Raw genomic sequence first — 16,500 nt, forward strand, 5'->3', positions numbered from 1 at the left:
GTTGGGTTTCTTAAAGAACTGAATTTAAGAAGTTGTGTGTGTTTCTTTTGTTAATGATCTTTCTGTAGATTTGCAGCATGCTTGAGGATTACCTTATATTGTCTGGCCTTCACTAAAAGGCATTTTGAACTAAAAATGTATCAAACAATTATAAAACATGTATCACATTGGGATGATTTAGTCAAATGAATTCATTCATCAACTAGGTCCAACTTACTGTCTCAGCCACTGGCTTATGCTGTGTTCTCTCGTATTTCTATAGGGCCTCTCTCCAAATGGAAAGAATATTGGGCTGCCTAATATTACCTTTAAATATGACAGTAAGTTATCCTTTTGCATCATGACTTCTCTCAAAGAAAAACATTGAATTTGTTCTTATTTAATCACTTAGACTTTTAATTAAGATGAGTTTGAAATAAAGCAAAATGTTTTGTCCATTAAAAACTTAAGGGGTAAATTAAAACTATTTTGTTCAGCCATGGTATCTTTATTCAAATTTTATCTAAATAAGATCAGGTAAAACAATTTATACCTTTGATGAATATATGAAAGAAAGGCAGGACAATTTGGGCCATTTCTGTGCTTTCCTAACATTTGTAGCAGCAAACAAATAGGATTTAATTCTTTTACTGTTCCACGTGACTCAGATAAATAAATCATTCACTCTAAAGTTTTAGAAATATTGAATTACTGTTGTTTGGCAATCTCCATCAGAAAACAAGTAGCTAGCAATTATGTTGTATTCACCAATGTTTTGTAGGGTGCCGAACACAGGAAACACCGTAAACTGGGTGTTTTTTAAAGCAAATTTGAATCTCTAAGTAAGCATTATACTGTGGTATATAAAAAGATAGAGAAAAAATCAGCAAGCAACAAGCAACAGTAACTAAAAACAAAATGAGAGAATGCAGAATATAGGACTATAGACATGATTGCATTGAATTTATAATACTGCAATTGTTATTTTTGTGTCTGTCTTCACTTTCTTCTTCGAAGGGAAAGTCAAGGCTGTATATCAAGAGGAGCTTAGAACTTGAAACGTATAGCCCCCAAACCTAATGATATGATTTATCTGACACAATTTTGTCTGTTACTTTAGCCTGGCCAGGCATATTCTTTAAAGAGAAATGTGGTTGTGCTAATTTATCATTTCAAATGTAGAGGTCACTAACCCAACTTTGCTCTAGAAAACTTGATTGTGTTCATCCATAATCTCCAGGATATCTGTTATTTGACAAATGGGCAACCCTGCCAAGAACACAATCTTACACAGTTAGGTTGTTTCCTCACAAGAAAAGATGAGATTTATGAAGTACACAATCTGTAAAGTTTCTTTGCTAACAGAATCATTATCACAATAAACAAGGATACACTTACTATTTAATTTTAAAGTTTTAGTGTAATGTAAAGTGACTGAAATGCATTTTTACTCACAGTATATGGCTTTGCTGGAGATCACACAGCCTAGCAATGAAATGGAGAAATGGAAAGTAAGGGGTTTTTTGGTTATGAAAGTTTACAGAATTCTTCTAGATTTTTGGCAAATTGTCATTTTGGAGCACAAACTTTTTGCCAACAAAATGCAAAGCTATCCTTTAATTAGATCCAGATGTTGGAGGAAGCTCTTGTTTCAAATTTCCTACACAGATGGTTGTTTTTCTGTATGAAACTTTTGCTGTCATTCACTTGAATTCTACTATTTCTAACAAATCTACTTTTAGCTACTTCTTCTTAGGAAAAAGTATAATGCAGCCAAATAAGAAGTGATAGATTCCAGGAACAGCATTGTTATATAACAAAGAACTGAGTAAGCTAAGAGAGGATAGCTACTCTTCCAGCAATAAATGGGTAATGAGAATCTTCACTAATTTAGAACAATGCCATGTTAATGGACACAGAATCCATTAGGCTAACACTTTTCGAATCAATCTGGGACTCATTAGTCATGTGAGACTGAAATTTGGCAAGTTGTGTCCACTTCAGCACCACCACACTGCCAGAGTCAGCTGCACTACTGCCTTGCCATATTCATCCATAGTCACATGATCATCATTTGGAGCTTCCCATAAAACAATGTGGGATCCAATAGGAAGTGAGAACTCTTCTGAGTTGATGAAAGCACCATATAGCATTGCAGTAAAAAATAAGTACAAAAATAATAATAGTTGCAAAAGGCAACTTTCTTTGGGACAGTGTACATCTTGTGACAACACCTTTAACACCATCAGACAAACATCTGCCTATCCCAGGTCCTTGGGAAGGACTCAATAGGTGGATAAAAATGCACAATCCAATCTAAACATCTGACTGTGCAATCAACCATTATAAAAAATATTGTCTATCTAATTATGCTGTATGGAAAGAGAGGGGAGTTGTCCTAGTCAACAGATGATACCAGATGTCTTCAGAATACACCAAAGAGGGGCAGAAAACAAGACTTGAATGAGGCCAGGGCCACACAGTTCCAGGATTAAGAGTCAGAACAAATAACATGAGAGAAGCAGAGAGAAAGAGAGGAGGCATGCATGCCTTCAGAATGACAAGAAAAGACACAGAAATAGAACAGAGGACAAGGCAAAGGAGGAGAGTAATGTATGTCTCCAGGATCAGAGACAAAGAGCAAATAAGGAAAGAGATGGAAGGCCCCAGGTCTCCAGAATGACAATGAAAGCCACAGAATGAGGAAATGAGGGCCCAACTGGTCACAGGTCATCTAACAACTGATTAAAAATAAAATCATATCATTGGACTCCCAAAGGTGCTTTTCAAAAGGCAACTGAGCTTCCTTAGTTTTTTCTTTGAAAAAGGTTTTTCTTCTCATCCAAGAAGCTTCTTTATTTCAAAGAAAAAACAAAGTCCAGTTGCCTTTTGAAAAGCACCTTTGGGACATACACAACCCAGATGATTGAGAATGTTAGGAACATTCTCTGAACGTTCTCTAATAATACAGAAAACATTTTCTGTTTTAAATTTATTTAATTAAGTTGTTTCTTCCCCAGATTGTACTCCTTATTTGAATTCAATAGGAAAACACGTGATTGGAGATGTACAGAACATCACTATTATTCAGTATGCATGCTCTGACCAAGTTGCAGTGACTGTATTGTGGACAGCCAACCCCATTGGTAAGTAGAGAAAAATCTGAATTTCAAACAGATGCCAACCCTTTGGAAATTTCTGCTTTTTTTCCATTCCAGCTAAACTGTGTCAGCTTCAAGGACAGTCCATTGAATCCATGTTTCAGATCTCTTGAAATTAAGCTTTGCACAATGTTATTAACAATAAAGTTTGTTCTAAAAGATTTGAAGACAATCCATTTAAGCCAAGCTAAATTGCCAAATGTAAAGGAGAATTTCCCCCTTCTGTTTAAAGACACCTCAACTTTATTCAAAATTGCATTTTCTCTGTCATTCTTAAATCATCTTCATCTTTGAATTAGATAGAGCCCTTAAGTGTTTGCCATTCTTAACTTATTCCCTCCATGTTACTTAACCTTTTCCTACAAGTTTCTCCCAGACTTTCTTGGATATAAATATTAGAGAAATTAGTAATGCTCACATCAAGTCAACTGTGTCTGTAATTTGTACACTTATCTTTTATATCAGATCTTGGGATTGTAATTCCTAAAAGAAAAGAAAGATTCATCAACATGAAGTAATGTAGAGATATACTGAATTCCAAAATAATGAGTTCCCACCTACAGTTTTTTATTGTGTTCAAATTTATACAGGCTGCATTGAAACCTCATCTGCTTTTTGAAAGGGGCCATAATAGTGAGCTGATGAGAGCAACATATTTGCAAAAGCATTTTTTACATATATGTTGGGGAAACAGTAAAAGGAATGGTTAAATCTTGGTAAAGTACAATGTATTTCATTATATTTAGTGTGCTGTTAATCTGAATAGAGATGTACTCAGTGCTGTTAGTGGGTAGCTATTAAAAAGAATGGGGAAGTGATATCCAATGCTTCTAAGTGCACTGTGTTACTGAATTGGTAATTTGCAGCTGCAGACTTGGATGCATTAAATCTCCAAGGCCTACAAAGCTTGGCATTTTCTCTTGTAATGATCAGAAGTTAATCCTTCTCAAAATATCAAGAAGGAACTGAAGTTGAAGGCTCTCAGATAACAGGGATCTGGTTAATTTTTCTTATTCACTGTCTGTATATCAGCACAAATAGTAGTGTTCTTTCTTTAAATATAAAGGACACAGGAGGTAGTTGATTTGCCTTCCTTGTTGCAAGATTATTTAGAGCTGAAAAATATTTGTACAAATGTACATGAATTAAATACCAAATTTAACAAGGAGCATGGGAAGATACAATTGCAGTTAAACTGATCTTAGAATATTTTACTTAGAATCTGCTTATTTAAGTATGCCATGCAGTACAAATGTAATTGCCAGGTTTTCTTAAATTATGTGCTTATTTGATGTGTTAATTTATTTATTTTTATTTTATTTAATAACATTTATATACCGCCCTTCTCCCTGAGGACTCAGGGCGGTTCACAGGGCAGAATAAAATAGCAAATACAAACATTAAAAAAAGATTAAACAATTGCCCTAGTTAAAAACAATAGAACTACAGTTCTAAAAACCCCAAGAAAAATTAAAAGACCAAAGATAAAACAACCCCAGCAATCCCCATCAGGCTAGGCCAGCTTGTACAAACAGAAATGTCTTGAGATCGCGATGAAAGGAGCGAAGATCGGGCGCCATCCGGAGCTCTACCGGTAGCTGATTCCACAGCTCCGGAGCGCCCACAGAGAAGGATCTCCCCCTGGGGGCCACCAATCGACATTCTCTGATCGGTGGCACCCTGAGGAGGCCCTCTCTGTGGGAACGCACAGGGCGCAGGGAGCTTGATGCCGGCAGCAGATGTTCCCTGAGGTACTCCGGCCCCATGCCATGGAGTGCTTTAAACACCGTTACCAGTACCTTGAATCTCACCCGGAAGACAACTGGCACCCGGAAGCTTAGCACTAACATATCTGTGTCCTCCATATGTATAGACTTTAATTCCCTGAATTCTCAACAATAGCCATGTTGAGACCTGATCTACACACTTAATGTTGGGTATATGATTGGAGATTGGAGCTTAAACAAAAGGCGAAAGTCTCATGATAGCCATCCTGTTGTTTGTGTTTATTCTCTGTTCTCTTTTCTGTCCGGGATGTATTTTATTTTCTCATTCCCTATTTTGATGTTATTATACATTGTGTGTCAGAGTCGCTTTTTGCAAATTGAATAGCCATATGAATCTAAGGAAAACATATTCACCAGTAAACCTATTTATTGATCTGTTTAAATATATGCAGGTATTGAATTTCTGAAAGGATTTCGAGTTATACTTGAAGAATTAAAATCGGAGAGAAGACAATGTCAGCAGTTGCTTTTAAAAGACCCAAAGCAGCTCAACTCAAGTTATAAGTGGACTGTAAGTCTTGGTGTTGAAAGTCATAGAAATCTCAGAGCAGAAACCTTATTGAAATTGATGGGACCCTAACCCTCTTAAAGAATATTTTATTTCAAATGTTTGCTTGGAATATCAGGCTCTGAGGACCCCTCACTTGGGCTGTGCACACTTCACCCTGAGAAGTATGCTCTAAGAATTGCCATAATTTTAATCTATAGGTTCCTTAAAGGTGTGGCATTTTTTCAGGTTCATATTTAAGAGGGAAGGAGGAAGTTGTAATTTAGCAGCATCTGAATATATTTAATTTCACAGTTTACATTTGTATGAAAAATGTGGAATTATGAGGAAACAAAGATTGTGGACTGCTCTACTTTATTCTTCCAACTTCTTTATTTTTAATGACAATCCAATTAGTTAAAAGTTTAAAGAAGAATTTAGAGAATCCAGTAGGCATTAATAAGAATTAATCACACTCATTTTACACTCTAAATTCTTCTTAAAATCTTAACTAATTGGATAGCCATAAAATAAGGAAGTTGGTCTTCTTCTGGTGCCAACATTGATTCCTATAAATAGGAAATATGGAATTATGTTAGGAATATACATGTCCTCCAATTGCATGATAATCCAGGACATGTTAAAATATACTAATAATTGGCTTATATTTCTTCCCTTTCAGAGAGTGGAATCTCAGCCCTTCCTAAATCTGAAATTTGAAACTGACTATTTTGTAAAGATTATTCCTTTTCCATCCATTAAGAATGAAAGTAACTACCATCCTTTTTTCTTCAGAACTCGGCGTAAGTACAACAGTACAATTATTCCTTTGTGTCTTACGGATCTTAATGAAAACTGATAGCAGCTGAAATTGCATGCTTTCTAGTTAAAATTCACATCAAAGCATACTTTTAAATGAAATGGCTTTGGAAGCCTTGAAGAGAAAATATGGATGAGCACAGTGGTAGGATTCAAATATGTGAACAACCGGTGCTCTGTGTGGATGCCTCTTCTGGAAGTCCATTCTGAGCCTGGGCAACAAAAAATTAGCTACCGGTTCTGCTGAACTGGTGTGAACTGGCTGAATCCCACCACTGGATGAGCATCAGAATTATGGAAATATATTTAGGGAGGTTTTGATACACTGAGTTGATTTTACTAAGACATTCCTGTAAAAGAACTGTATGCATGCTTTTCTCTCAGCAACTGTTATTTTCTTTGGGAAATTAAATGACTAGTCTACAAATTCATCAGCCTATACATGTATCAGGCATATGAGATTAAGATCTTCTATTGTCTTTCATATCCTTGGGCCTTGGTGGAGCAGTGGGCTAATGCCTCCCTAAGTAACACCAGCTGCCTGCAATTAGTGCAGGTTCGAGTCCCACCAGGCTCAAGGTTGACTCAGCCTTCCATCCTTCCGAGGTAGGTAAAATGAGGACCCAGATTGTTGGGGGCAATAAGCTGACTTTGTAATAATGCCGCTTGGGGGGGGGGCGAAAGCCCTAATAAGCAGGCATAGAATGAAGACTATTGCTAAGCACATTGATTTGTGCTTCTTAGATTGTAAACCGCCCTGAGTCTTCGGAGAAGGGCAGGATATAAATGGGATTAAAATAAATAAAATAAATAAATCATTTGTAGATCTATGTAACCTTTTCAAGCAGGACTTTGCTCAAGCAGTTTAAAAAGTGCTGCTGCTGCTACTCTCACGTTTGGAAAAGAGATGCTTTGTACACATTCTCATGCATTTTGAAATATAGATTTTGAAGTATTTGCACGGTCCTAATTCAAAGTGACTTAGCTACTTTTTACCTGTAAAGTTAGTAGAAGGAAACAGACAAACCCTTCATTCCTAGTTTTCTGATCAATGTACAAATGCATATGCTTCTTGTATCATGCAACATAAAACCATAGAATTATCCTATGTATTTGCTGGAGGACTTAACCTCTCTTTTATTAGGAAATATGGACAGGTTTAGGTATTAGCCTAAACAAGTTGTTCATGTAAAATAAGCACCAGGTTTCTGGCAAGGTAGGGCTTTCCAGAACTATAACTAAATTCCAAGCTGTTACATGAGCCCCACCTTTTCTCTCTGATACAGACAGCTTTTACTGTCTGAAAGTTTTTACACAAAGAAAGGCAAAAATCTTTTTCCCGTCTAAATGAAAACTTTACTTTGTGAAGTTAGCTATTTGGAACACCTGAAATCTCAACAATTTTGCTTTTGTCTATTTCTTTTCTTTAAATAGCTTGTGAATTGCTGCTGCAGCCAGACAACTTGGTCTGCAAACCATGTAAGTGGAACTACAATTTTAACATTGTCTCTACTAAGATTACATCAAGTTACAAAAAACTATGTTCCAATCATTGTCTAAATCTTTCTTCCTTGATAGTTTGGAAGCCAAGAAGCTTGAATATTACGCAGCAAGGTTTTACTATGCATGTATCTTTTGATCATGCACCACATAACTTTGGATTCAGATATTACTACCTGCACTACAAGCTCAAAACTGATGGACAGTTCAAACAGAAGATGTGTAAACAGGTTTGCTCATGTTTTACAATGCTGGATCTAAGCTAATTTCTAAGACATTTAGAGACGACTTTTATACTAAGTTAGGTCAGCTGACAATAACAGGATTTGATGAAAGATTCAACTATGGGGCAGGGTTCAGATACATTAAGTTGGGAAGAATTCTGACAGAGCAGTGTTTCTCCGATCTTGACAGCTTGAAGACATGTGGACTACAACTCTCAAAATTTCCTTGCCAACCATGCTGGCTGAGGAATTTGGGAGATGAAGTCCATATGTCTTCAAGTTTCCAAAGTTGAGAAACACTGTGATAGAGTAGCTGAAATGGGGTAACCATATGGGCAAGTTCAGAATGACATAGAGCAGGTGTAACCTCTTGCTGAATGTTGATTCCCATCATACTTCAGATGCTTCTTCAGTTTTGAAGAACCTTACATTAGCTCCAGATTTAGCACACAAAAAAAGGTTCAGTCCTATTATATTTAGTTGGGCTGGTTGTGTTCCCTAGATCTCTGATCTTTTTTTCCTCCACTTTTTTCTGTTCTTGGCATTTTTGAATTACACTTTTATTTAAAATGGTGGATTATATTATACATTATACATGCTTTAGAGATGATAATTCTACATTGGCCGATTGTAGGGGGGAAGATAATGCAATATTTAAGCATTAGGTTAGAGCACTTGAAAGCATATATTTTTAATCTTTTTAATCTTTTAATCAATATTTATGACGTGTAGTTAAAAGTTGTAATTATAGTTTTTGTGCTATTACTTTATTATATTTTTATTTATTTCAGCCTGGGAATAACAAACAATGTACTTTGAGTAAGGGTAGTTCAAAGTTAATATGCTTTTCAGTGAAATATAATTCAAGGGATACTGCAATTTTCTCTCTCTTCTTTTGATTAAATGCTAATTGCATTCAGTGATATGCATTCAATTGGAGAAACACTTCCTTTTGCAATTTGATACAATTGGCTGTAATCCAGGAAAGGCTATGAGAAAAAAAACCTTGTCCTCTGTTTTGAGTATAGGTTCTGAATTCTTTAAAACAAGGGAAAGATTTTTGGTTGACTTTTATGACTAAAGAGAGATTTTCAATAAAACAAGGACTCCAAAGGTTTTTGGCGTAATGATTTATGTACTTCATTTACAAATCTGTGTCTTTAATGGCTTGGGAATTGACATAACTTTCAAAAGTGATAACCTTGTAATGAAAGTGTAGTTTCTTCTAATGAAAAGATTTTATGAATGCAGGAAAAATTGGTTTGGTTTTTTCATAGGAAAAGAAAACAGATGTAACAACTTGTATTCTTCAGAATGTCTCACCTGGAGATTATATCATTGAGGTAATGAATTATTTGTAGTAGAAGATAAGATTAAAAATATGTAGCCAACATTCAGTTATTTCCTTTGAAACTAGGAGCGTGGTTAGTACTTTATCTTTGTTTTGCATGACATCATAGAATAATGTACAATTATTTGTTTGTACAATTATTTGGTATTAACAATCTGATCTTATATGTTCGCCCAAGCATCATTAAAAAAATCACCTGAAATCTTGCAAGTGCTAAATTTCATGAGGTCACAATTCTCCAACTCTGTTAGGGGATCTTGTAGCATTCTTGTTCAAGACTGACACTCTCACCAAATCATGGCCGTTTATACACATTTAGGATTCATAGTTTTATTTTAATTCAGGTTTGGTAAATTTTAGACACTTCTTTCTGTAGGCAAGGGACACCCATGCCAATTTTGGGGATATAGAATAACTTGTTAATAAAAAAAGCATCAATATCATAAAAACAAAATAGCAAATCAGCTATTCTTGATCCTTCTTCAGAACTGAAGTAAAATTTTAATTGAATTCTTGTTTGCATGGCTGTTTTATACAGCATATGACATTGCTGGAAAATTAGAAAAGGGATTGGTTGTTCAATGGATAGACGGTTACATAAAATTCAGAGCCATGAGGAGCTAGACTCCAATTGGGCAAGTCTGGCTGCCTTGTGCCTGAGGTTCAGCCTTGTGGGTTATTGAGCTGAGTGACTTCCATGACTTCCAATGAAGTGGATAAGATTTTTCCAAACTGTGTCTTAGGCTGCCTAGTTATTGGATTAAGGGCCGACAAGGTTGCTTGGAAGATGACCTGCAGTTGGATTCATGCAATGTTATGGCTTCTTGAAGAAAGAGGGTGGAGCCCTTAGCTGTGAAAGATGTAATGGCATGTCCCTTTCTTAAGAGGCCACCCTAAATCTAATAATTTTGGACAAATATTGTCTTTTCTCCAAACTATTTTTTTCTTCTTGCTTTATTGAGAATGCCAAGTACAGTACATGGATATTTCGAAACTATTCTTTCTGAATCAAACTTGGACAAGTTCCCACACACATAGTTTTGACTGTTTTCTGTGTAATCAATACCACAGTGTTAAATCAGTTTAATCAAAACGCAGAGGTTAGTTATTACAGGACAATTCATGTGTAAGTTAACCTATCTCTTACTGAAAAATGTCACTTTTTTCTTGGAAGTTAAGTATTAAACAGTGATTGCCATGTTTCTAAAATAAATACTGCCATATAATTTACTTTTGTTTTGTTTTGTCCTTAAGCTTGTTGATGATACCAACACAACAAGAAAATCAATGCACTATGTGTTAAAGCCAGGTATAAAATCTTTTAAAAGTTGTTTTTTTAATGAAACATTTTTAAATATTTCATAAGGCAGCTGTAAGTAGAGTATATGCATATAAAAAGAGCTTTAGAGAATACCTCTGCCCTAAGCCTATACTTTGAAATTTTAGATTCCACAACAGTAGAGATGAGCGCTTGTTCAGATTTAATCTGGTCATTCTTTCAGCTCTTATTACTGATTCTTCCCCATATAATGAATGTTCTGCATTGGCAAAACAGTGCTAATCAATTCTGAAGGTGGATGAGTGATGAATGTGAATTTTCTTAGTCTGAATTTGGTCATTTTATTTTATTTTATTTAAAATATATGAAGGGAAGTTAGATAGATAGTGCTCTGGAATGGAGACCCTTTGCCACAGACTCTCTGACATTCAAATTATACAGAAATGGGAGAATCTCTGTGTTTTATGTAATTGTATATTTATTTAAAGGGATGCGGTGGCTCAGTGGGTTAGGATGCTGAGCTTGTCGATCAGGAGGTCGGCAGTTTGGCGGGTCGAATCCTGAGTGCCACGTAACAGAGTGAGCGCCTGTTACTCATCCCAGCTTCTGCCAACCTAGCAGTTCGAAAGCACGTAAAAATGCAAGTAGAAAAATAGGGACCACTACGGTGGGAAGGTAACAGCGTTCCGTGCGCCTTTGGCATCTAGTCATGCCGGCCACATGACCATGGAGACGTCCTCGGACAAGCGCTGGCTCTTCGGCTTTGAAACGGAAATGAGCACCGGCCCCTAGAGTTGGAAACGACTAGCACACATGTGCAGGGGAACCTTTACCTTTACTTTATATTTATTTAACTTTCTTGCACTACTATGTATCACAGGCTCTCAATGCTTTATTTTTAAATGAAAGTATAACACCAGGTTTAAAATCATAAGTAAAAATTAAGGCAACAAAAATGAAAAGCTTTTCCCCAAAGTACGGTAATGGATAGTGGCCTTTTTACAGCCAAAAAAGTTGTTTGTCTCCTCAAGAGGGAGCAACTTACACAGATCTGTGCTAGATTATAGTTAAGGCTTCATCCAAAGCCTGGGGCTATTAGAAATTCATCTCAGAAGGCCTTGGTTCATACTATTTAGTGGAGTAGTATCACAAAATGTAATTTAATTAGAATAAGTTTGCCTTGCATGTTTCAATAGTGGGAAGATGCAATGATTCTAATACCTCAGTTTAAGAAAAGCTAATTTAGGTATTTTTCCCTGCTTTCTTCAAGTGCACTCCCCATGGGCAGGTCCAATAAGAGCAGTAGCCATTACAGTACCCTTGGTTGTCATCTCTGCATTTGCAACACTTTTTACAGTGATGTGTCGCAAAAAGCAACAAGGTAGGCATTTTGCTTCTAAATGACGTGAGGGGTGGAAGTCCCTTACAAAACTAGTCATGGGGAAATTAATTTGAGAATCAGTTGTTTGCAGTGCAGCATCTGGGTGATCTGCTTTTTGTGGGGTCTGTTTGCAGGCACACATTCTGCTGAGTCCTGAAAGAAGCAAGAATTCCTTTGGCATTACAGATTTGTGCCTGCCTTATTTTAATGTTTTGAAGGAGCCTCTGTGCTTGCACTGAGTAGGGCTGTCGTATTTCTGAGTGTATGCAGTTGTAGAAGACTGCATAGTCCCTATCAGATAAGATTAGTGCAAGATCTAGCATGTAGCCTCACCTAGATAAAAAAACCCCTCTGGCCAAGATACGCAGAATGAGGAACCCAGACTGTTTTTGGAATTAGGAGAGAAAAAAGCAAGATTTTGAATCTTGCAAGCTGAAAGGGGAAAATAATGCGGTTCTTCTCCATGTGTAGATAGTAAAATGCTTCACTGTTAATTTTTTTGTTTCAATTTAGAAAATATCTATTCCCATTTAGATGAGGAAAGTTCTGAATCTTCCACCTATTCTGCATCTCTCCATGTGGAAAGGCAGCAGCCTCGGCCCAAAGTCTTCCTCTGCTATTCGAATAAAGATTGCCAGAAGCACATTAATGTCATCCAGTGTTTTGCCTTTTTCCTTCAGGACTTTTGTGGTTGTGAGGTAAATTGGTCCTGCTTGCATTTTCTTGGGAAAGTTTTATTTGAAGTCTTCTTTGTGCTATATTAAATATATTTCTTTAAGGCATTAATTGAATTGGAATGACTACAATGTTAACATTAGATTTACTTTTTAAATTTTTGTCTGAAGATGTTTATAGCATGTCTGACCTCTAGTGGTAGCTTTGATTAAGCGTAATCCTTGCTTATTTTGTTTGGACTACCTGGTAGAGTTACTTTTCAGATAGATGTTTGCAACAAGGATGTGTAATATTTGTTCTTTCAGAAGCCTAATGTTCTAGGGAAAAATGAGAATATTCTAATGTGGCCTAGAAGAAAGCTCAGCTGAGTTTTTCAAATGTCCTGATTCTGGAAAAGTAGGTTAATACATGGTTCTTTTCACTAGTTCATTTATTGCTAAATATGGAGCTTCTTTTAAATGTTCACTTCAGTATGGGGGACAGCTTGACCCAGCCATCCTTGATACAGAAGAAAATGGGAAGCACTTGACCCATTTATGTATCAGAAGCTTTATACAAACATGAAACATATTTTTGCTGATAAAGCACCTCATAAATTAGTAACATACTAGAAATGGGTATAAATTTGAAGGATTGCCTCATTGTTAAAGCTTTTTTGCATTTAGAAAATATGGAAATGTACCTTAGAACTACTGAACATATAATCAAAATTACTTGCATGATTATATTTACCCTGTTGCTTATGTCATTAGGGACGCGGTGGCTCAGTGGGTTAGGACGCTGAGCTTGTCGATCGGAAGGTCGGCAGTTTGGTGGGTCGAATCCCGAGTGCCGCGTAACAGAGTGAGCGCCTGTTACTCATCCCAGCTTCTGCCAACCTAGCAGTTCTAAAGCACGTAAAAATGCAAATAGAAAAATAGGGACCACTACGGTGGGAAGGTAACAGCATTCCGTGCGCCTTTGGCGTCTAGTCATGCCAGCCACATGACCATGGAGACGTCCTCGGACAAGCGCTGGCTCTTCGGCTTTGAAATGGAGATGAGCACCGGCCCCTAGCACGCACGTGCTGGGGAACCTTTACCTTTACCTTTACCTTATGTCATTAACAATAAAACTATTACAAATAATCCTAATCCACTCTTTCCTTATGGGATGCTGTCCAGATATGTTAGACTTTTAGCTCCACAAATTAGTTTGCTGTGCTAGCTGGAAATTATAATAGCAATAAAGACTAGTACAGCTAGAATGTTCAAGAGTGGAGAAAAGTATTCTAGTGTCAGAATCAATTATAGATGTAACTTTGTGTGTATGTCTATTGTATATACTGTAATATGCATATTTATACACACAAATACACACACACACAAACTCCAAAAGCAATTCTGAAGATTCAAAAATTAGTGGGAAATTCTATGTATAATTGATTAAAAAAAACCAATACAAAGCCTGCAATTACATTATTTTGGGGTGGCTAACAGGCAGTAATCTTGCCAAGTATTTTGTTTAAATTATGTTTTAAGAACTGGTTTTGTCTTCTTTACAATCTATTTTAATTTGATACGCTTCTAACTTACCACTCTTTATGTATAGGTAATCTAACTATATAGAGGTAACATTATTTATACAGAGATAATCTTATGATTCTGTGATTTTAACAAAAGAGTTTCTTTATCTATTATGAGTTCCTTCATACTATAAGAACTCATACTGTATAGTTCCCCTGACAAGGCAAGCCACTAGAATATCCATTGAGAGCATACCCCACTCCCTACCAATACTGATGATGTTACATAGTTTGAGTAATGGAACATTTGCAAGAAAACACCCAAGCTCAAAGAGCACCAAGGACTTCTCAGATCCTGTAACATACTGTATATAGTAGCTTCAATAAATATTTGGCATAATCATATAAGTTTTCTTTGGGAGCACAGGGTGTATGAAGGTGTCCCCTTATTTTAACCTCAGAACAACAGCACTGTAAGTTCTGAGTGAGACAGCAGGATTGGTTCAAAGCTCCCAAAGAAGTCCACAGTTGAATGAAGACGTGACCCAGGGTCTTTCCAGTTCTTGGCTGCTATATTACTCTGGCTGTCCCAGAATAGAGTTCACAGCGTTAAGAGAATTCCCCATCACTATTATGTGGTTGTTATCCTTAATATGTAATTCCAACTCTTCTCTCTCTCTTTCTCTCCCTCTCCCTCTGCATGTATGAAATGTGCAGTGTCTCATATGCTTTATACACATACACACTCACACACATAAAACATCTAAATAAATATGTATTCTGCTTTTTAAAAAAAACAATTTCCCAAGTAGGTGCTCACTTAAGCACTTCTGTAATAAATGCCAGCCCATAAATGCACATTCATAAACATAAGTTGAGTGTTGAAAGTCAAACCATTACACAAAGGCTATAATCTTTTTTCCTAGGTTTCTTTAGATTTATGGGAAGATCTGAAAAACTGTAAAGAAGGTCAGAAAGAGTGGCTTCATCAGAAAATCAATGAATCCCAATATATCATCATTGTATGTTCAAAAGGAATGAAATATTTTGTGGAGAAAAGGAGCTGGAAGCACAAGAGATCCAGAGAAAAGGATACTGGAAAAGAAGAACTCTTTCTGGTTGCCATAGCTACCATAGCAGAGCAGCTACGTCATGCAAAGCAAAATTCACGTGACCTCTGCAAGTTCATTGCTGTTTACTTTGATTATTCCTGTGAAGGTGACATTCCTGGAGTATTAGATTTAACCACAAAGTACAAGCTTATGGATAACCTGCCTCAGCTTTATGCTCATTTAAAATCCAGAGATCTTAGCTTTCATGATTCAGAATTGTATCCTGTACATATTAGCAAAAGAAATTATTTCAGAAGCAAGTCTGGACGATCGCTCTACGTAGCCATTTGCAACATGCATCAGTATATTGACCAGGAACCTGACTGGTTTGAGAAGCAGTTTGCTTCTTTCTTCCCAACACCTTTACGTTGTCCGGATCCAGTAATAGAAACTTTTGACTCTGGCTTGGTGTTAAATGACTTAGTCAATAAACAAGTGACTGATGGAGATTTTTATCTAAAAGTAGATGCAAATGTTGTTCCTCCTTTACATTCAGACTCTCTTTGTGTGACACAGCATTTGAGTCTTGGGGTGGATAGAGAATCTCAGGATATTCAGACTACTTCCATTCTTCAACCATTGCTGCATGTTGTAAAAGCTGCCAATCTACCAGACATGCCCCGAGATTCGGGAATTTATGATTCCTCTGTTCCTTCATCTGAATTGTCACTATCTTTAATGGATGGACTCTTAACAGATCAAACTGAAACATCTTCCATTACAGAGAGTGTCTCTTCCTCATCAGGACTAGGTAAGATGTAGTAGAGTTGCACTCTATAATTGCATGTTAAGATTTTAAATTTTACAAGATGATATAAATAATATCAAAGTCAGTAGAGTCCGACAACCCACCATTGCTTTTGATTCTGATGATGGTGACCACTTCCAGCATAGCTTTAACTTGATCACATGGAACTGGAAACCATCTTCTCATAAAACACTGCACTGGGTCAGTTTCAGTTAGATCTATAGTTAGGTTAACTTGTTGTAAGAGAGAAAACTGAATGGCATAGTATGTAAAATCTTGAAACTTCTGAGATTTCCCTTATAACTGTAAATATTTCAAAATTGTTGTTATATAGGAAAACTGAAAATATTCCCTTAAAACAATAGAAATGAATAGATATGACCAACAGCCTGGATCTGAAAAGCATTTTCCTCTGCTTTGATAGTACTACCTTGTATCAGTAGCTTCAGGACTTTCCTCCAGCATCACCCAACATGGTTCCATGACCTGTGGG

General features: G+C 36.5%; 1 protein-coding gene across 1 annotated transcript in view; it reads left to right on the top strand.

Moving 5' to 3' along the window:
- The window catches only part of IL17RD (interleukin 17 receptor D), a 53,734-nt gene that overhangs the window by 31,206 nt on the left and 6,028 nt on the right, over positions 1-16,500 (top strand). The window contains exons 2-12 of the mRNA XM_083356873.1: positions 263-320; positions 3,000-3,125; positions 5,320-5,438; positions 6,097-6,217; positions 7,668-7,712; positions 7,812-7,963; positions 9,235-9,300; positions 10,563-10,617; positions 11,858-11,968; positions 12,482-12,666; positions 15,074-16,010. Coding sequence (XP_083212999.1) covers positions 263-320; positions 3,000-3,125; positions 5,320-5,438; positions 6,097-6,217; positions 7,668-7,712; positions 7,812-7,963; positions 9,235-9,300; positions 10,563-10,617; positions 11,858-11,968; positions 12,482-12,666; positions 15,074-16,010 — 1,975 coding nt within the window. The remainder of the gene's footprint in view (positions 1-262; positions 321-2,999; positions 3,126-5,319; positions 5,439-6,096; positions 6,218-7,667; positions 7,713-7,811; positions 7,964-9,234; positions 9,301-10,562; positions 10,618-11,857; positions 11,969-12,481; positions 12,667-15,073; positions 16,011-16,500) is intronic.

The sequence above is a fragment of the Vipera ursinii genome (assembly GCF_947247035.1).
Source record: "Vipera ursinii genome assembly, chromosome: 2".
NCBI classification, from domain to species: domain Eukaryota; kingdom Metazoa; phylum Chordata; class Lepidosauria; order Squamata; family Viperidae; genus Vipera; species Vipera ursinii.